The 20,898-nt window shown below is 42.0% G+C and overlaps 1 protein-coding gene across 2 annotated transcripts in view; it reads right to left on the reverse strand.

The window, feature by feature from the left end:
- Positions 1–20,898, reverse strand: part of SNX14 (sorting nexin 14) — a 112,767-nt gene that overhangs the window by 17,211 nt on the left and 74,658 nt on the right. For both annotated transcript variants that reach the window (XM_040350052.1, XM_040350053.1), the window contains 4 exons: positions 10,674–10,838; positions 8,269–8,364; positions 3,064–3,155; positions 710–766 (listed from right to left, as the gene is read on the reverse strand). In XM_040350052.1, coding sequence (XP_040205986.1) covers positions 710–766; positions 3,064–3,155; positions 8,269–8,364; positions 10,674–10,838 — 410 coding nt within the window. The remainder of the gene's footprint in view (positions 1–709; positions 767–3,063; positions 3,156–8,268; positions 8,365–10,673; positions 10,839–20,898) is intronic.

The following is a 20,898-nucleotide window of genomic DNA, read 5'->3' on the forward strand; positions in this document are numbered from 1 at the left end:
TCACATAAAGTGATGGTGTGTACGGGGCATTAGGCTTCTACTGCTGAAAAATAAGCATAACATTTGTGTTTTTGCCCCCAGCAGAATCCTTGATGTTCTTCAAATTCTTCTCGTAGGAGAGTTTGGTAGTCAAGCACTTTAGTCAAAGGACCCTGCCCATATGTACAGACAAGATAATAATGGGAGATATTACCCCGCAGGCCATCACATCTTAAAGTTTACTTTCAGTCTCAAAAAGAGTTGGTTTTCCTCCCTGCAAATCCCCCATCCTCCAGAATCTGAAATTACCTTTTTTTCCCCCCACCTAAACAAGAACAATGTGTGTGTCACATGTCACATATACCAGGAATCTGCACAGGTAGGGCTGGTGGGCAGGCATGGAGCACGCCATTGGGGCTGGAAGAGGCAGACAGGCTCCCATTGATGTCAGAATAAAAAAGATGTCAGCATATGGCCCAAAGCAGCTTATCGCAACAGACAATGCTGGATTTGCTGGGCAGAGAATTTTCTCTCACTTAATGTTTGGTTATGGGACAGGAAGTGAAGGAAATCTCCCCACTGAAACACAAATGGCAAAAAAGATGTGACAGGGGTTTAAATCCTCCCTTACATTTTTACCTTAAGTTCTACCTTTAAAGTATTTAATGCTGTACATTGTGTGCAAGCATAGGACATTTTAAATACATGCATAAGAACCTTTATACAGTACCTTATTGAGTTCTGGGAATATCTCAAGCATTACAATATCTAGTAGAACATAAGACAGCTGAAAAACAATACAAATGCTATTTAATACATATTGTCTTGTCACAATGTGAATATTAAACATGCAGGAAAAAAAAAAGGTGTTCGATAGCCAACCACACGCATATTAAAAGTCTTCCAAATTGTATACACAATGTAAATATTTTTGCAAGAACTTTGTTACTGAGTAAAATTGTATTTCCAAATTATTCAGGCACATTTATAGGTGATACAAAAGGTCCCTGAATGATAAAATAAACCGCTTAGCTGCTAAGCAAATGTGTTTGATTTTTAAGCCCAACTGTACCCTCAGAAAAATGAAACAATTAAAGCCAAAGGTTTGCAATTAATAATTTTAAGCACGAGTGGAAGGAAACAAAATCGATCGATTACCCCATCAAAACAGTCAGTGCAGGGAGCCTTCCCGAACAGCAGAACTTGATTGCAACTAGCAGCTATAGCTGGTTGTACTCACGTGGTTCCAACAATCAGCTTTAGTACAATCAGCCTGCCCATACATGGATCAAATCTCAGCCAGTCCCTGCGGAACCAGACAAATTTAGATCCATGTATGGCTAGCTTTACTTTTAATATAGCAGGAAATAATCTCCCGCAGCTCCACAACGTCCTGTGTCCAGGTCATGGGCTGCAAATCAGACCTTTACATTCAATTCAAGAGCAGCAGTTTTTTTTTGCAGAGGTCCCACATGTGCCCCCAAAATACTAAGACTTACAGCTCCCCAATCAGCAAAGCTTGCTCTCCCTGCTGACTGGGAGGTGTTTAGGACTGCAACACAAAGATCGCTGCTCTTACACCAGACAAAGGACATGGTTAAACTGCTATATTGTGTCCTACATAATTAACAGTAAGCCTTTACAGCCTCTGTTCAACCCTCAGGCATTGCCTTTTTAAAAATTAGCTCATCTTCTAAACCAGGCATCCAGAATTTTTACATCTAGGATTGGCGTTGCACCGATACCGGTTTCGGTGCGGATACTAAGCATTTTCACAAAAACTTGTACTCGTGCAAATGCTCCGATACTAAAACCGGTCCTCTTTTGCAATTTCATTGCAAAGTGCATTGACTTCTGTAAAATGAAGTTGCAAGCTGCAATCAAATTGGAGGTCCAAATCGCACTGTATTGATCAGTGATATTTAGACCTCCAATTTCATTGTGGCTTGCAACTTTTTTTAATAGAATTCAATGCAAGTCTTAATAAAATCGCAAATGGGGTGCAACTTGTCATGCGATTTCCTGTCAAGTCGCATGAAAATCGCACAGGTGTGAACCGTAAAAAATAAATGCATCCAAGGGCAAAATAGGTATCAGTAATTGGGATTTTTGAGCACTTTTTGGAACTCATACTCAGTCTTAAAAAACTGGTATCGGTGCATCCCTATCTAGAAAGAGATGTCTGCTATGACAAAGGCAGAGTGCCAGACAATATCTTGATGCCCATAACAACCAATTATAATCTTAGTCTCATTATCAAACTAAGTACTGTTCAATTGACAATTGAAATCCAATTGGCTGGTTTTTGGGTAACAAGACCTTTTTACTGTCGGCACATTGCATACCTCAATCCTGAATGACTATTACTGCATATGAAGCCCTGTGGCTCTAATTGTTTATTTTTCTCACAGAAACAATTATTTATTTTTTAATTGCACAGTATTCATAAGGATTTTTTTCTTTTTTTTTCACCTGTGCATCAAAGCAGAAACAAAAAAGTAAAGTGCAACTCAAAACAGCACAAAAAAAAAAGTGCACAAAACGTGCTATGGGCCTCCTCTTAAAAGAAAGGGCATGGAAATCCCTGATCCCCTCAGGACGTTGGACTCCCGAGCATTCCACCTTGCCTCAAGCTCCAAAGCCAAAATGTATCCAATAAGTACTTAGTAAGGGCTCTTCTGAAGAGAGTTGTCCCGGGCAGAATAGGAAACCTGGAGGTCACAGATCACCCCTCGCTTCGGGACAGGTGCTGTAAAACCTGCACCCTCTTTGTGGAGAAAACAAAAAGCTTCTGCAAAAAAGATAAATAATTGAAGGGGGGAGTGCAAGACATGGTAAGCCTTGCGTCTGATGTAAAGTTTCTAGTCGGTGAGAAAGTCTGTCCTAGTAAGCAAAGTACAGATAAAAAAGCTTGTTTTCCTTTGCATTGGTCCTAAACCAATAGAGATACTCTGGCACCCTTAGGACACCGTCATCACAGGGGGCACAAGCACCACGGGCTATTGTCATTTTAACCTGTGTGAATGTAAACCGTTCTAGATGTAGCTTTTGTATCACATTATCATTGTATTTGTATCATATTACCTGTTTGTTAAGTACAGGTTGCTGCAGACCATCAAACAGCAATCTAATGCCTTCATATTTGGCTTCATCACCCATACATTTTCCTATTAAATCTATCCAAAAAAACAACAAAAACAAATGAGGATTAAGTATACAATAAAAGCATAAATAATTTATATGAAACAAAAAATGAATAATAATTTAGACCATTACTTTATGTCAGTTGCTTTGTTAGTCATGGTCTTCTCATACAAGTCATTAGCAATATAATGGTTAGACAATACAACTAAAGTCACATTGCAGTGATCATTCACAGCTGTCATGTTATGTACACAGTGGACTTCTGTTCAGAGATTTCAAATGGTGTTATTCCTGGCATAGCTACACAGGAAGCTTTGGTGTCTTCTCTATAGTTTTCGATTATGTGGTCATGACACACAAAGACCTTTTTCCAGCCTTTATTTGACATCTTGCTGATCAACATGATGACACATTAACATAACCATAAAGCCACGCACATCTTTATACTGGATTGGCACACTGTTTGGTAGTGTGTTCTTATGTCATCAAACCTACTATTACTTTATGGTCCAATCCTGTGGAAGAAAAAAAACTCTGGTTTGAAACATGTCTAGGACTAGACCCAGAGATGTCACTTGATGAATTGGTTCCAGTGCTGATTTCTGAAGTTTGAGGGCCCATCCAAACATCTAGTCTGGACAGTAGTTAAGGCTAAGTTGTCCACTAGAACCTGTGTCCACTGTTCCATCAGTAGGAGGTCTAGATACCGCGGGCAGCACCTTGGTAAACATGAGATGCAGAAACAAACAGTATCTGCAAGCACAGAGTGCACTGGAAAATGGGGAAATGCAGGTGAGCATTCTAATGCCGCGTACACACGATCATTTTTCGGGTTGTAAAAAACAAAGTTATTTTAAAAATGTCGTTTAAAATGATCGTGTGTGGGCTTCAGAGCATTTTTCGTGTTCTGAAAAACGGCCACATTTTTTTTCGAACATGCTCTATTTTTTCACAACATTTTAAACTATGTCGTTTTTCGGGTTGTAAAAAATGATCGTGTGTGGGCTTTAACGGCATGGAAAACCCGCGCATGCTCAGAAGCAAGTTATGAGACGGGAGCGCTCGTTCTGGTAAAACTACCATTCGTAATGAAGATAGCACATTCATCACGCTGTAACAGACAGAAAAGCGCAAATCGTCTTTTACTAGCACAAAATCAGCCAAAGCAGCCCAAAGGGTGGCGCTATCCGAATGGAACTTCCCCTTTTTAGTGCCGTCGTACGTGTTGTACGTTGCTAGAGCATTTTTTTTTTAAACGATCGTGTGTAGGCAAGGCCGTTTTAATGATGAAGTTGAAAAAAAACGTTGTTTTTTCTAGGGCCTGAAAAACAAAGTTTTTTACAACCTGAAAAATGATCATGTGTACGCGGCATAAGAGTTCATGCACTAGTTTGCATAAAGCGGAGTTCCACTCAAAAGTGGAACTTCCGCTTAAACCACTCCCTGCCCCCTTACATGCCACATTTGGCATGTAATTTTTTTGGGGGGGGGGGGGCTTCAGAAGGAGTGGGACTTCCTGTCTCACTTCCTCCTTCCGCCCAGGGACCGATTAGGCAATACGTCATATCGCCTTTTGGCGGCCCCTCCCTGTACGCGATCACCTGGGACACGTGACAGGTCCTAGGCGATCGCCTGTCCATGGTCCTCGCGCATGCGCAGTGAGTGCCCGGCCGTGAAGCTAGAAAGCTGTCACGGCCGGGTGCCCACAGTTAGAATGGAGGCGCTGGCGGAGAGGGGGGGAGAGGAGCGGAGCTCCGGGCGTCGTGTCGCTGGACAGTGGAGCAGGTAAGTGTATGTTTATTAAAAGCCAGCAGCTACACTTTTTGTAACTGCTGACTTTTAACATACATACAAAAAAGTCTGGAACTCCCCTTTAAGCCCCTGAACTCGCCTCAATAAAAGCCTATGAGGGAGATTTACTAACACTGGTGCACTCAGAATCTGGTGCATGGTAGCCAATCAGATTCTAACTTCAGGTTGTTCAATTGAGCTTTGGCAATAAAACCTAGAAGCTGATTGGTTTCTATGCAGAGCTGCCCCAGATTTTGCACTCTCTGGTTTTAGTAAATAAACCCCTATATGTCCATGTACATATAGGCTTTTAGAGGAGTTTATGAGCAGCAGAGTTTATAGGCAGTCAATGCTCCTTACCTAAATGTAGAAGAAGAATCAAATTCAGGAAAAAAAAAAAACGCCTAGGCGCATTGAGCGTTTGTTCATTTTAATGGCTAGAATAAATTACAATTCTGGCCAAAGAAAAACACCCAAATGGCAAACGGGTCTAAACGGTTTTGAAAAACTGCTTAGGTGCATTTTGTATGCTGATTTTTTTCCTATCAAGAGAAACAGCATGTACAATGTACAGTGTGCATGAGGCCTACAGCTATAAAAGACCCTGTTTGGCTCCAGATATGAAAAATACTTTTCTTGGTCACTCGCAAGGCACAAGCCCTTCCAGACAACCTTAGGCTATTTTAAGGGCTGGTTCATAACCACAATTTCTGCGTTCCAGATTTTTTTTGCGTTTATGTTTACATGCATTTTTGATGAGTTTCAATGCATTCCAGTGAGTTTTTTTTTTTATATATTTGAAAAACCTCAGGACAAAGTAAAGTTCTGAAGCATTTACATGAGTTTTGTTGCGTTTCATACAGAAAGAAATGCAGCAGATTCTACTTCTGTTGACACTGAAACTGACTGCACAATATTTCTTCTCATGAGACTTAATTGGGAAATAAGACAGACGACCTCTAGTTGTAGCTTAAAGTATAACTAAAGGCCTTTTTGTTCTTTAGTTGTGGATACAATGGAGAGGTATTATAATATAAAGTGTCCTTTGCGCTACTATGAGCTAATAATGATATGTAACCAAACAAAATATGTGAATGCAGCAAAACCTAGTAGTGTTTACAATGCACAAATAAAATAATGTTAAAAGAGGGGTATTGCGCAAAAACTACACACTCTCACCTCAATAGCAGGAGTCTAGGGCATCGAAGGAATCCTTTGTAACATCCACCTCCTTGCAGCCAAAGTGTCTTGGCTGCAAGGAGGTGGATGTTACAAAGGATACGATTACAAAGGATACAAAGCTATGATTAAGCACTGAGTTACAGTGTGAAACGCGTCAGCTTGCATCTGTTTTTTTTGCTGTGGCATGTATCTTTGTGATTAGATTTTACAATAAAGGAACCCATTGTTTTGGAGTGCGGCTGTCCAAACCTTCCTTCCTACTTTTTGCATTATCATTGCATTGCCAGCCCCCGTGGCTTTGGATCCAGTGAAGAGGTTCAACAATCACACTTCAGCGGTTACTCCTTCCTTCTATTAGGCTTATAAAAGCTTTGTTAAAATAGGATACTGCTAGATCCACAGATGGGGCATCCCACTTTTAGCAACAGTCCTACACAAATGAGTACAAGATTGATAGGTAACAGGGAGGTACAAACTTTTTATCAGGTTTCACGTCTCCATAAGGGAAGACTGCAAACAGTGCGTGCACCAGGAAGGTCTTGGTGGTCTTAGAAGCTCTAAAAGGATCCTAGACTGGGGACACAGCTGAAAGTAAGTTCAGGCTGATCCTCAAGTTAAGAGATATGTGTACCTCATCAATAAAAGCTGAAATGGTCTCTTTCAATCTGGGACTGTTGGCATTAGACTTGTCCTTCAAGGCCTGGAGAGACTCGGCACCATGGCATGGGAACCAGCACACTTGTAACCAAAAAGCATCTGTTCTAACTAGACCACAAAATTCCACATGACTGCAGTGAAATCCTCCCTGGATACAGCAAAGGAGACAGTCACACCTGATGGAGCTTGGAAAAACTACGAACATGGCATACACTCTAGAAAAGGGAAAACAAACAATCAAGGCTGCCAGCATAAGTCACATCAGTAGGCAACACTTGAGCCGTTAGTGGATTGTGAGCTTGATAATCCCAGTACAGTGGGACTACCCCCCCCCCCCTCCCATGTCTAGATTTAAACAAGTTGCACTAGATATGCTTAAGGTACGAAATAAGGCATCAGATACTCACAATCCCAACTGCTTGGAAGCAGGTTAAGGGTCAGGTAGCTGTAGGTGACCAGGCCTCTATGGGCAGTTAGTAGGAATGAACCAAGGATAGGAGGTGCATGTGGCTCTTACAAGTAGGAACAGCAGCAAGATGATGCTCCCAACACTGAATGGCTGGAACTAGCATGTGCGCACATGACTTCACCATGAGGAGGGTGTCAATAATCAATTCCTCAACGATAAAACCTTTACATGGGGAAAATGGGAACTTTTAAAGCACTCAACAGTTTAAATAACAAGGTAGCTGCTGATTTTCAGTATGAACAGCCTACTCAAAGGGATTCATCAGAGATAGAGCAAGCGTTGAAGCAATGGCACGTCTCTACACCTGGAAAGCGCTCCACAACTACTGTAACTTGTACCAGTGACGTCTGAAAGAAAGCTCCACAAGCAGAACCCTATGCCCAAAGATCACATTCCAGTTTAGCCCCACAGTCTCCAGTTCAGCAGGGTCATGGTACTTTACACCAAAATCTGGCTAAGGAAAGTCAGATTTACATAGCACCTATATAGAGAACAGCTCAAGCTGCAATGTTTGTGGGAAAAAAATGCTAATGAAAAGGCTAGACATTTCCCCATCATCAGGACATTAGCAAGACATGCCTACAATTTTCTTTTCTTTTTTCTCCTGTAGACAGTATATCCCAACAGTATATTACTTTCTGTGCCACTCAATGAACTAGAAATAAAGCCTAATCTCTATGTTGTGCAAACTGGAAAATTCGTTTTTTTTTTTAGCAGCCTTACAATCTATTGACAAGTCCCATAACACAAAATACAATAAAAACGTAAAATATGCAATTTTGGAGAACCCGCGAATGACAAAAAAGGCTCAACTGATGTGCATTAAAGGGTTAGAGCAAAATAATGATTACTGAAAAAGCACAGAGTAAGTAAATGTATTATTAGGAATGACAAAAAAATCTCTAAATAGCTTTTATGGTTATTCTTATATATGAATATTTTCTTAACTGTTAAAGCAAAAGCTGTAAAATAAAATAAATAAATAAATAATAATAATAAAAAATCACACAACCCGATTTAAATAGAAATTACATAACAATGCAAACCTGGAATGTAGCTCATCATTTCATCAAAAGTTTGTTTTGCCCGCTTTTGCTTAGCTGCTGCTGTTCGTGGCTCCGCACTTTCACAAAACACAGCATCTAAAAATAAGCAGGAAGATTGAAAAATGTTCTATGCTGCATAGGACTCTAATTGCTATTCTCAAATCCAAGACAAAAAGACATGGTAACATGACATAAATCAAGTAGAAAACAAAGGCCACAAACCAGAAAGAAAGTCGATGAAAAGGTTTCTAAATATGACTAGGCAATTTGAAAAATCTAAACTAAGATGTTTGTGCGGATTGGTGTTTTTTTTTTTTTTTTTAGACAGCTATTTATCAGAATGCTCCTGATAATTCTAGGTGAAGGGGAAGGTGAGTGTTAGAAGATGTGATTTCAATGCTAAAGCATTAGAAACACATCATATCGCCTAAACCAAATTTTATTCACAATAGAAAAGATGTCATATGTTTAACCCCTTCTCGACTGGCTTATTGTACTATGACAGCCAGGGGGGAAGCACCATTATTCTGCAAGAATGTCATATGAGGTCCTCCAACGATCGGGCCATGCTCTGGCGCGATCTGTCACCTGCTGTGTCCACTGGACACAGCCGATGACCGATAACTATACCGGCCCTCTGCCAGTACCATGTGATCACTGTGGCCAATCACAGCAGATTACAAGACAATTGTACACAATGAATGGCAATTGTTACATGCCATTCATGTACACTATTGTGATAAGCTCTGTGATTGGTCACAGTGATCACATGGTACAAGACAGGGCCAATCATTGCTCATCTGTACCATGTAAATAGTTGTGGCTAATCACAATAGTAAACACTAAAGTAAGTTTTTATTCAGAACAAATGGTTGCTTATAACTGTAAAAATTCACAGTTATATGCATCAAGACCCACCTCTTCTGAAGGATTAGGACGTCACTGGATGCAAAGCGCCTTGAGGCGATTTAGTTTGCAATTGTAGCGCACAAGTTACTCACTCACTCAATAATAGTGAGTAAAAAAAAAAAATCCTGATCACTTACCTAGAGTAGTACAGTGTTATGGTAACACTGTATTGCTCTGGTCAATGTTCATAAAAAAAAAAAAATGTAAAAAAAACACTAGTTATATGTTAAATAAAGCTTTCTTTTGGTGGTATTTTTTGCGCTATAAACAAAAAAAGAGCGACAATTAAAAAAACAAAAAACAAACAAACACAATATCTTGTAAATATCCCAATTTAAAAAAAAAATAAAAAATTTCCTCAGTTGAGGCCGATATGTATTCTTCTACATATTTTTGGTAAAAAAAAATTGCAATAAGTGTAAATTAATTGGTTTGAGCAAAAGTTATAGCGTCTACAAACTATGGGAAAGATTTATGGCATTTATATGGCGTTTTTATTTTTTTACTAGTAAAGGCGGTGATCTGCAATTTTTTGCGGTATTGTGACGGACAGGTCAGACACCTTTGACACATTTTTGGGACCATTGACATTTACAGAGCGATCAGTGCTATAAATATGCACTGATTAATATGTTAATGTCACTGGCAGGGAAGGGGTTAACACTAGGGGGTGATCAAGGGGAAGGGGACTAACTAGGAGAGATTACAGATCATGGTTTTTACTTTGTAGAAAGACACGATCTGTCCTTCTCTCCTGAGACAGCATGGGGATTTGTGTGTTTACACACATAAAGCCCTGTACTCCCGATCGCACACACGATCACATGTGGCTGTTGGCGATCATAAGCCGTGCGGGATTTCGCCCAGGAGAGCCATTCTGCTGCAGTATATATGCGTGAGCGGTCGGAAACCAGTTAATCTTCAAAAAAATTGTGACAAAAAAATGGTGACTGTCTACTTTCTAAAAAGGGTCATTTGGGGGATATTTGTACTGTCCTGGAATTTTCAGGCCTCAAGAAATGACATAGGCTGTCAGTACATCAGGATTGATAAATTTTCAGATATATACCATAGTTTGTGGACTCTATAGTTTTCCTACAGGCTAAATAATATACACCGATTTGGGTTATTTTTACCAAAGAAATGTAGCTGTATACGTTTTGGCCTAAATTTATGAAGAAAGATTATTTATATGCAAAATGTTATAACAGTAACAAAGAAAAACTATTTTTTTTTCAAAATTCTCAGTAATTTTTCATTTATTACGCTATATTAAAAATTTCATATGGGTATAGTATTGCATGACCACGCGCAATTGTCATTCAAAGTATGACAGCGCTGAAAAATGAAAATTGGCCTGGGCATGAAGGGGGGGAAAAGTGTACAGTACTGAAGTGGTTAAACTAAGAAAATGCACCATTTTAAAAGGAAAAAAAATAAGGTAATTTTGAAACTGATCTGTATTTGCTGCGACTACTGTGAAGGGTGGTACATACCTCTAAGAAGTGTAATCAGTGACACTAGCCGATGCTCTTGACTAAGTTGCTCTAGTTTACATTTCAAGTAGTGGTCTGTGTAGGTTTCAAGTGTGTTTTTGATCAGGATTCTTCCTCCCATTAATAGGTGATGAAACCAATCAGGGATGTGGAAAACAACCCGCCCTGTTAGCAAAGCATACAGACTAGAGATTAGGAATGCTATACTTTAGCAGTATTTCTGTATTAACCAATACTTTGTTTTCCATGGAGTGTAAAAACATATTAAAATACACATATGTAAATGGACATGACTTATTGTTAGTGTGATAATCCCACACACTGGCAACAAAAAATGATATTGAGCAGCCAGTGCGATCATGTTTTTGTACTGTAATTGTAATTCTGTACTGTCAAATGCATCAGCCTCCAAAACTTCTTTAAAAGGCATAGTCCACCTTTTGCAACATTTTAATAAATGCACCCACATTAATGAAAGAAAACAATGTGCATTTAATAAATGGCACGCATAGCACTACAATCACAACCAATGCATAGTGGATGCAAAGCACAGGCTTCTGTTTACATCCCAGCCCTAGGTCCATATTATAGAGGTACAAACCTACCATTATGGAGCTGCAGGTCATAATCAATGATGTCATCACACTTTTGCTCAATTAGAATCTAATTATTTCTGCCAAAGTGGTAGATGGGTATGGTATGGTATTTCCATTCACTGATGCCTGTGATTGGATCTATGAATGGAGGATGCAGCTGTGCAAGTGGAGCCATCCACAGTCACAACAGATTCAAACAAAAACAGAAGGCTGCAGGGAGAAGGACCCTTCATGTAAATGGTGGTGTAACATGAAAATCCTCAGAAAAGTGGACTAAGCCTTTAGAAAGCCCCAGGGAAGAGGCTAATTCCCTATGCATTTTAAGTGGGGAAAGTAGGTAACCAATCAAACTATAGCTTATATACAGAGAGGGAGAAAAGTATTTGATCCCCTGCTGATTTTGTACGTTTGCCCACTGGCAAAGAAATGATCAGTCTATCATTTTAATGGTAGGTTTATTTTAACAGTGAGAGACAGAACAAAAATAACAGATTTAAAAAAGTTATGAATTGATTTGCATTTTAACAAGTGAAATAATTATTTGACCCCTTTGCAAAATACGACTTGGTACTTGGTGGCAAAACCCTTGTTGGCAATCACAGAGGTCAGACGTTTCTTGTAGTTGGCCACCAGGTTTGCCCACATCGAAAATAATTATTTCTGCATTGACTTCAATGGGATGCAATACCGAATGCGGCCAGAGGTCGGAGGCACTTTGGCTTGTTTCCTGCGCCCCCGTAACACTCAGGCTAAATGAGGTACTGCAGGCTATTTAGCTTGAATTCTGCTAGTCTTGTGAGTCAACACTTTGCAAACCGAGTCAGAATTTTTTTTAAAAAGTTGCTCGCAAATCAAAACGCTCTTAAACCAAGTTACTCTTAAACTGAGGTTCCACTGTACTTATTTCACTCATTAAAATGCAAATTAATGCATAACTTTTTTTAAATGGGTTTTTCAGGATTAACTAAATGGAAAGTAAATGAACAGAAGGGAAATTCAAATCTAATCAATATTGAATGTGATCACATTTTGCCTTCAAAACAGCATCAATTCTTCAAGGCACGTTGTTTTTGAAGGAACTCGGCAGGTAGGATGTTCCAAACATCTTGGAAAACTAATCACAGATCTACTGTGGATGTAGGCTGCCTGAAATCCTTCTGTCTCTACATGTAATCCCAAACAGACTCAATGTTGAGATCAGGGCTCTGTGGGGGCCAAACCATCACTTTCATGACTCCTTTACACTGAAGATGGTTCTTAATGATATTGGCTGCATTGTTTAGGGTCGTTCTGCTGCAGAATACATTTGGGGCCAATCACACGACTTCCTGACAGTATGGCATGATGTACAACTATCTGCTTTGTATTTTTTTGATCTTGACCTAATCTCCAACTCAATTTACATAAACACAGCCCCAATCTTGCAAGGAACCTCCACCATGCTTCACTGTTGCCTGCAGAAACTCATTATTGTAACGCTCTGCAGCCCTTTGCAAACTGCCTTCTGCTACAGCCAAATATTTAAAATGTTGGCTCATCGGTCCAGAACACCTGCTGCCATATTCTGCACCCCAGTTCCTAAGGTTTTAAGCATAGTTGAGTTGCTTAGCCTTGTTTCAACATCAGGAGTTATGGCTTTTAGTCCGCAATTCTTTCATGAAGACCACTTCTGGCCAGACTTCTCCAGACAGTAGATGGGTGTACCTGGGTCCCACTTATTTTTGCCAGTTCTGTGCCGACGGTACTGCTGGACATTTTTCAAAGTTGAAGGGAGGTATTATGGGTCTTTCATCATGGCCAACCACTGCGTCAACCGTCCTCAACATTGCAAGTTTCTGGTGCTTCTTCAAAAGAGCTTGAACAGCACATCTTAAAACCCCAGTCTGCTTTGAAATCTTGCCTGGGAGAGACCTTGCTGAAGTATAACTACACCTTGTGTCTTGTTGCTGTGCTCAGTTTTGCTGTGGTGTATGACCTGTGACATGAAGCGGTCTTCCTCAACCTCACCTTAGCAGCAGAGTTTGGCTGTTCCTCACTCAGTTTTTTATCTCCTAAACAGCTGTTTCTTTAAGTTAGTGACTGTGTTTCAACCTACATAACATAGGAAATGGATCATAGGAAACTGATGCTCATTAGCACCCGCTTGATATAAATGATCATACACCTGACTTTAATTTGGCAAAACCTCTGACTTTGTGCAAGTGTAAGAATTGATGCTGGTTTAATGCCAAAGGATAGTCACACCAAATAATGATTCGATTTTCGTTTTTTTAAATTTGTTCATTCACTTTATCTTTATAATAATAATAATATAATATAAACAATTAAAATATGTATTGTAAGCATTCCTACTTAAGCCCCCATTCACATCTAGGCGTTTTAACGCCTGTAGTGCTACGCCGCTGCCGCCAGAGGGATGAAAACACATGTCCCTCTATGGAGATGGTTCACCATCTCCATAGAGGGGGTCAATCTGGGGCACATCTAGGCGAACAATACCGGCGTTTTGTCGCCGCAAATCGCGGTACAAAACGCCGCTATTTGTACAGCGATTTGCGGCGACAAAACGCCGCAAATTTGTCTGCCTAGGTGTGAATGGAGCCTAAAGCGGTAGTAAACCGCCAGAGATTATTTTTCTTTTAACCTGCAAGGCAATGTCATAATGTGCTAGTATGCATCACATACTAGTGCACATTATTTGAAACGTACCTTAAAACGAAGCCCTCCCGCGGGGAGCTGTCACTGCTGACACAGCTTCCATCTTCATGCTGTCTTCCTTCCGGGTTTGTGGATTCCGGCTGTCTGAGTGTCCGGAACCACAATGATGTCACGCGGACGCATGCTTTTCTTGTTATCATTAACAAATTGCATACAAATTACATAGCACCATAAAATGATACTTGGTTCTGCATTTTTCAAAAAGGGTGATACTATTTGTACAGCGATTTGCGGCGACAAAACGCCGCAAATTTGTCTGCCTAGGTGTGAATGGAGCCTAAAGCGGTAGTAAACCGCCAGAGATTATTTTTCTTTTAACCTGCAAGGCAATGTCATAATGTGCTAGTATGCATCACATACTAGTGCACATTATTTGAAACGTACCTTAAAACGAAGCCCTCCCGCGGGGAGCTGTCACTGCTGACACAGCTTCCATCTTCATGCTGTCTTCCTTCCGGGTTTGTGGATTCCGGCTGTCTGAGTGTCCGGAACCACAATGATGTCACGCGGACGCATGCTTTTCTTGTTATCATTAACAAATTGCATACAAATTACATAGCACCATAAAATGATACTTGGTTCTGCATTTTTCAAAAAGGGTGATACTGAGAGGTGGGTAGGGGGCGGAACTAAGGGACGGTGGTCAGGGGTGGGTAGGGGTTCAGAGAAGAGGGGTACCTGCAAGTTTTCTCTGAGAAAAAAAGCCCTGTATATATGTAACCTGTGAGAACAACTAGGTAACACTTGAGCTATTTTTCCTGCAATGGGAAATAAGCAAATATGAAGTACTCCATGATTCATGGTGCAGCTTACATAAGCTGAATATCATTCAGCCTAAGATTTTTGCCTGGCTTAAAAGTTCTCTTTTAGGTGGAGGAAATTACTGACTACACACAGCTCCTAATTTTATTTTTCTTTAACAACCATCTGTAATTACATGATTTACTAAAGGATGATATACTTTGAAAACAATCATGTGCCACCAAAAATCCCTTTTTTTTTATTTCCCTTGCACATGACTGAGTATTCAAAGTGAATATAAGTCCACCTTATTTACTAACATCTAATTTGCATGTAAACAGAGTGCATAAGACACTAGGGGGGGGTTGATTTACGTTGTGGAGACGATTTGCAAACACTGCTTATCGATTGAATAAGATGTAAAGTAGAGAACTAGAAAGGGGCATTTAACTGTCTACTAGATATGTGCATAACCTAACTCTATTAGTCCAAGATTATTCGACATAGAGAGAAAAGATTTGACATTATAGAGAGAGTGTTGGGGGTAGACGAAGATTCGACGAAGCAGCGAAAAACATACAAACGTTGAATCTGTCATTGAAGGCTTATGGTGTCTGTCGAAAATTCTAAGATTTGACAAGCAGCTAAACTGTACGACGCCGCAATTGTACTTTTCCGGTCAAATGCTTGGCCCAATGTTGGTTGACTAGTAATAATTATATTTATAAATTATTATTACTAGTGTCATACAACATTAGAATTCTTCTATAGCTTGTAGGCGGAACATTCGACCGGAAACGTACAAATGCGGCGGCGTACAGTTTAGCTCCCCCGTCGAATCTTCTTAAAACATTCGACAGACACCATAGGCCTTCAATGACAGATTCGACCTTAATTAATTCGGATTTTCAGACGAATGCAATTTTTAACGAAACAAAATAAAAACAAAATAAATGTATTTTTCGGACGAAAACAAAATTACGAAATGAAATATTTCAGTGTGCACATGTCTACTGTCTACCAGTACATGAAAGACAGATATATCTTCTGTTCTATGTGCATGTATCACAGTAAAGCCTTGACACTTCACCTAATTCAAAGGAAAATCTGGATACAGTACACACAAACACATTTGGAGCAAAAAACGGGGTTACTTACCGGTAACATCCCTTTTCCTGGAGTCTTTCAGGACAGGTACTGTAGAGAGACACAGGCTCCTCCCCTCACAGGAAACACCGCCTTCCAATTAAGAATTTAAGCCTCATCCTCCCTCAGCTCCTCAGTTTTTTCCAGAGTACCTCCGGCCAGCTGGGGAGACACAAGAACACGTCATAAAAGTATAAAATTACATCTTACCTGACGGCCTCGTCTGATGAGTTTCCATAATATCCCCTACAACAAAAGAGGGTGGGTACCAGTGCTGTCCTGAAAGACTCCAGGAAAAGGGATGTTACCGGTAAGTAACCCCGTTTTTCCCTGTTCGTCTTTCAGGACAGGTACTGTAGAGAGGATAAGCGAGCACCTTACCCTAGGGTGGGACAACTGCTTGCAGTACTTTGCGTCCAAAAGCCTGGTCTTTGGTTGAAAGTAGGTCCAGTCTGTAATGTTTTACAAACGTTGAGAAACTAGACCATGTTGCAGCCTTGCAGATCTGCTCCGGGGAAGCACCAGCACACTCTGCTTGGGAAGTTGCTACTGCCCTGGTGGAATGAGCCTTGATACCCTGTGGAGGCTCTACTCCCCTAGAAGAATAGGCTAGAACGATGGCTGCCCTTAACCACCTGGCTATCGTGCGTCTAGAAGCCCTAGACCCTTTCTTGGACCCAGAAAACAAAACAAATAGTGAATCAGCTTTCCTGAACTGACTTGTGTAATCCAAGTATTGTAGGACACACCTCCTAACATCTAGGTTGTGAAACTTGTGTTCCTGTTCCCTCACAGGATTTGAACAAAAAGAAGGCAATGTTATTTCTTGACTTCTGTGAAACTTAGAAGCTACCTTTGGTAGAAAAGCCGGATCTGTCTTAAAAATGATGCGATCCGGAAAAACTTGAAAAAAGGGGACCCTAATAGATAGGGCCTCGAGTTCGCTCACTCTCCTGGCAGTAGTGATCGCTACTAAAAACACTGTTTTGAGAGTGATCACTTTTAAACTACATTTGTCTAAAGGCTCAAATGGTTCTACTGTAAAGGCTTGAAGAACCAATGAGAGATCCCAAACTGGGAAGTTGGAGGTTTTAACAGGTCTCCGTCTACTCAAAGCCTTAAAAAATCTAGAGACCCAAGGGTCAAATGCTAGTTGTTTTTCAAAAAATACACTTAGCGATGACACCTGACCCTTCAGCGTGCTAGTTGCCAACCCTTTATCAGCTCCAGCTTGAAGAAATTCTAAAACAGCCACAGAGCTGTTGACACTGAATGAGCTTTCTGCACACCAGATGTTAAACCGTTTCCACACTTTTTGGTAAATGGCTTGCGTCTCCTTCTTTCTACAGCTTAGGAGTGTTTCAACCAAGCGTTCTGAAAACCCTTTGCCCCTCAGCAGCTCTTCCTCAGAAGCCAGGCTGCCAGGTTCCATCTCTCTACCTGCGGGCAGCAGATTGGACCCTGCAAAAGGAGATCCTCCCGAATTGGTAGAATCCAAGGAGATTCTATCGATAGATTTTTTAGGATAGAGAACCATGGTCTCCTGGGCCAATGAGGTGCGATGAGAATGAGTGTTGTGTTCTCCCCCTGCAGTTTCCTCAGGACTGCTGGTATTAGAACCGGAGGGGGGAAAGCATAACACCTGGAGAACTTCCAGGTTTGGGCCAGAGCGTCCACCGCCAGAGCTCCATCCCATCTGTTTAGGGAAAAAAAGAGCCGAGTTTTGGCATTTTCTCTTGAGGCGAATAAATCCACCTCCGGAAGACCCCATCTTTGAGTGATCGCTCTGAAAACTTCCTGATTCAGAACCCAATCGCCCTCCCTCAGTTTCTTCCTGCTGAGGAAGTCTGCGACCTGATTTAATTCTCCCTTCAGATGTATGGCTGAGAGGGACAAGACATTGGCCTCCGCCCATATGAGAATAGATTTTGTCAGATCCCATAAGGACTTGCTCCTGGTGCCCCCCTGCTTGTTGACATAAGCTACTGCCGAGGAGTTGTCTGTCCTGATTCGAACATGCTGTCCCTGCAGCTCCTTCTGAAAGGCTTTGAGGGCTAACTCTATCGCTTTTAGTTCTCTCCAATTCGAAGATTTTTGCGAGTCCTCTTTTGCCCAGCGACCCTGTGTCAGAAGGGAGTCCAGGTGTGCTCCCCAACCGGAGCCACTGGCATCTGTTGTCACTGTTCTGGAAATCGGGGAGATCCAATCCAGGCCCTGTAAAAGGTTCGCCCCCTTCCTCCACCACCAAAGGGACCTCTTGATGTGAACCGGTATGGATATCAGGGAATCCAAGGATTCCGGTTTGTGGTCCCAAATGTTCAGTATGAACAGTTGTAGAGGTCGGAAATGCAGACCCGCCCACTGCACTGCAGGAAGACAAGATGTTAATAACCCCAGAGCTGACATGACTTTCCTTATCCGAAGCTGGCAACTGCTCTGAAGAAGTGATATTACGTTGTCCACCTTCTGAACTTTTTCTATTGGGAGAAAAGTCATCTGTCTGGTTGAGTCCAATACATATCCCAGAAAAGTGACTCTTTGGGAGGGTGTCAGGCTGGATTTTTCCAGATTGAGTAACCAACCTAGGTTCTCCAGAATCCCCTTTGCAACCTGGAGGTCCTGGGACAACCGTGTCGGAGAGTCTGCAAAGAATAGCAGATCGTCCAGGTAAGCTATCACCAGGATGCCCTTGAGACGTAGAAAGGCTAGTACCTCCACCATCACTTTGGTGAATATGCGGGGGGAAGAGGAGAGCCCGAAGGGGAGTGCTTTGAATTGCAGGTGAAACATCCCCTCTCTGGACCTCACGGCCAGTCTGAGAAATCTCTGATGGCATTCCGCTATTGGGATGTGTAGGTAGGCATCCTTTAAATCTATGGATGCCATGAAGCAGTTCGGAAGGAGGAGTGTCCTCACGGAATAGATGGAATCCATCCGAAACCGTTTGTACGTGACCGAGGTGTTTAGAGGTTTTAAATTCAGTATAAGCCTGAATTTCCCTGAAGGCTTGCGGACCACAAATATGTGGGAGTAGAAGCCCTTTCCTATCTCCTCCGATGGAACCCGAACTACCACCTCCTGATCCTCCAACTCCTGAAGAGAGGAGATCAGAGCCACAGATTTCTCTTTGCATTGGGGCAAATTGGTGACTAAGAGTCTGGATGGGGGGGGACTTGAGAACTCTAGTCTGTACCCTCTCCTTATGATCCCCAGCACAAATTGGTTGCTGGTGATCGTCTCCCATTGTGGGAGAAAGGCCCCCAACCTTCCTCCCACCTTGACTCCGTCATTGAGGTTTTTGGGGCTGTTCAGGAGCACGAAAAAGTGCCCCGGCACGGCCTTTCCCTTTTGGTCCCCAAAACTTTTTCTTTCCCTCAGGTTTGGGGACTTCCACCTTCTTTTGGGTCCAGAATTTTTTCTTTGTCTGTCCCCCAAATTTTTTCTTTAAGGGGAAAGCCTTCTTCTTGTCGGCTGTACGATCTAAGACAGCCTCCAAGCCTGGCCCAAATAATAAGTCTCCTGTAAGGGGGATCCCGCACAATTTAACCTTTGAGGCGCTATCCCCCTGCCATGTCTTGAGCCAGAGAGCTCTTCTTGCAGAATTAGATAGAGCTGCAGATCTGGCAGACATGCGGATTGACTCTGCTGAGGCGTCCGCTACATACCGTACGCCACTCAGTAAAGTTGGAAAAGAGGAAAGTATAGTCTCTTTTGGCGTTCCGGCCTCAATATGTGCCTTAATTTGTAAGAGCCAATGCTCTAAATTACGGGCCACCACTGTTGCTGCCATAGCTGGCTTAAGGTTCCCCTGGGAAGCATCCCAGGACTTTTTTAATAGCGAATCCATCCGCCTGTCCATGGGGTCTGAAAGGACCCCCATGTCCTCAAACGCCAAGTCCGTATGTCGGGATACCTGCGAAAAGGCGGCATCTAGTTTGGGGGATTTTTTCCACACTGAAGCCTCCTCTTCAGAAAAAGGAAACCTCCTCTTCAAAGAGTTTGAGAAGAAAGGTTTCCTCTCTGGGTCCTGCCATTCTTTTTTGATGGCATTGACCAGTACTTCATGGACTGGAAAAACCCTTTTCTTTTGTTCTCCCAAACCACTGTACATCTGGTCATGGAGTGACAGTGTCTTTTTCTCCTCAACTATCCCTAAAGTAGCGTGGATAGTTTCCAATAACTCTTCCACCTCTTCAAGGGAAAGCTTGTAGCGAGAGACCTTTGAGGACCCTGCCTCTGTCTTCTCACTATCTGACTCCTCTTGGGAGCTAGAAGCGGCACTGTCTTGCTCCTCCTCAGCATCCTCTCTGATATCCGCAGGTTTCTCTCTACTCCCAGAGGGAAGAACCTCAGGATTCGGTGGAATTACCTGTTGCGCTACAGAAGGGCTGCTTTGGGGCAATTGAAAATTAGCAAAAATATCTTTAAACGATTGAAAGGTGCCAGAAAGCTCTTTCATAGAAGCTGCTAATTCAGATGCCTGCTCTGCCTCCCTTTCTTTAACCAGCCCCTCAATACATCTCCTGCAAAGTGCTTTGTTCCAACTCTCACTAAGTGAAGATCTGCAGGAAGGGCATTTCTTCCTGCTGTGGGCTGATTTTTCTGTGGATTTCTGAAAAACACAGAAGAAAGTGGAGGCTAGATTAAAAGAGAGACCAGCGCATAACACAGGTAACCACCAGGAGTGTTCTAGGACCAACCACCACCAGGGTTCCAGACACACTACACTAACAAACTCCCCGACCACCAGGAGAAGAAAACAAAAAAATCACCAGTGAAGCTGTACAACATGATAAGGGAACACCACCCCAGGGTTCTCCTTACCTTAGAGTGGCTGGTGCTGTCGTCATCCGGAGGTGCACGGGAAGCCTCTGCTTCCGACATCTCGCTGAGGAATGTGGTCGCGACTGCCTGCCAAAACGCCGACCCTACGGCTGAGAAGAGAGAGGCCGCACCAGCCCAGCGTCAGGCCTTTTCACACTGCAGCGTCCGGGACCAGTGACGCGTATCCGGCGGAAGTGCCC

This window comes from Rana temporaria, chromosome 4, assembly GCF_905171775.1.
Source record: "Rana temporaria chromosome 4, aRanTem1.1, whole genome shotgun sequence".
Taxonomy (NCBI): Eukaryota; Metazoa; Chordata; class Amphibia; order Anura; family Ranidae; genus Rana; species Rana temporaria.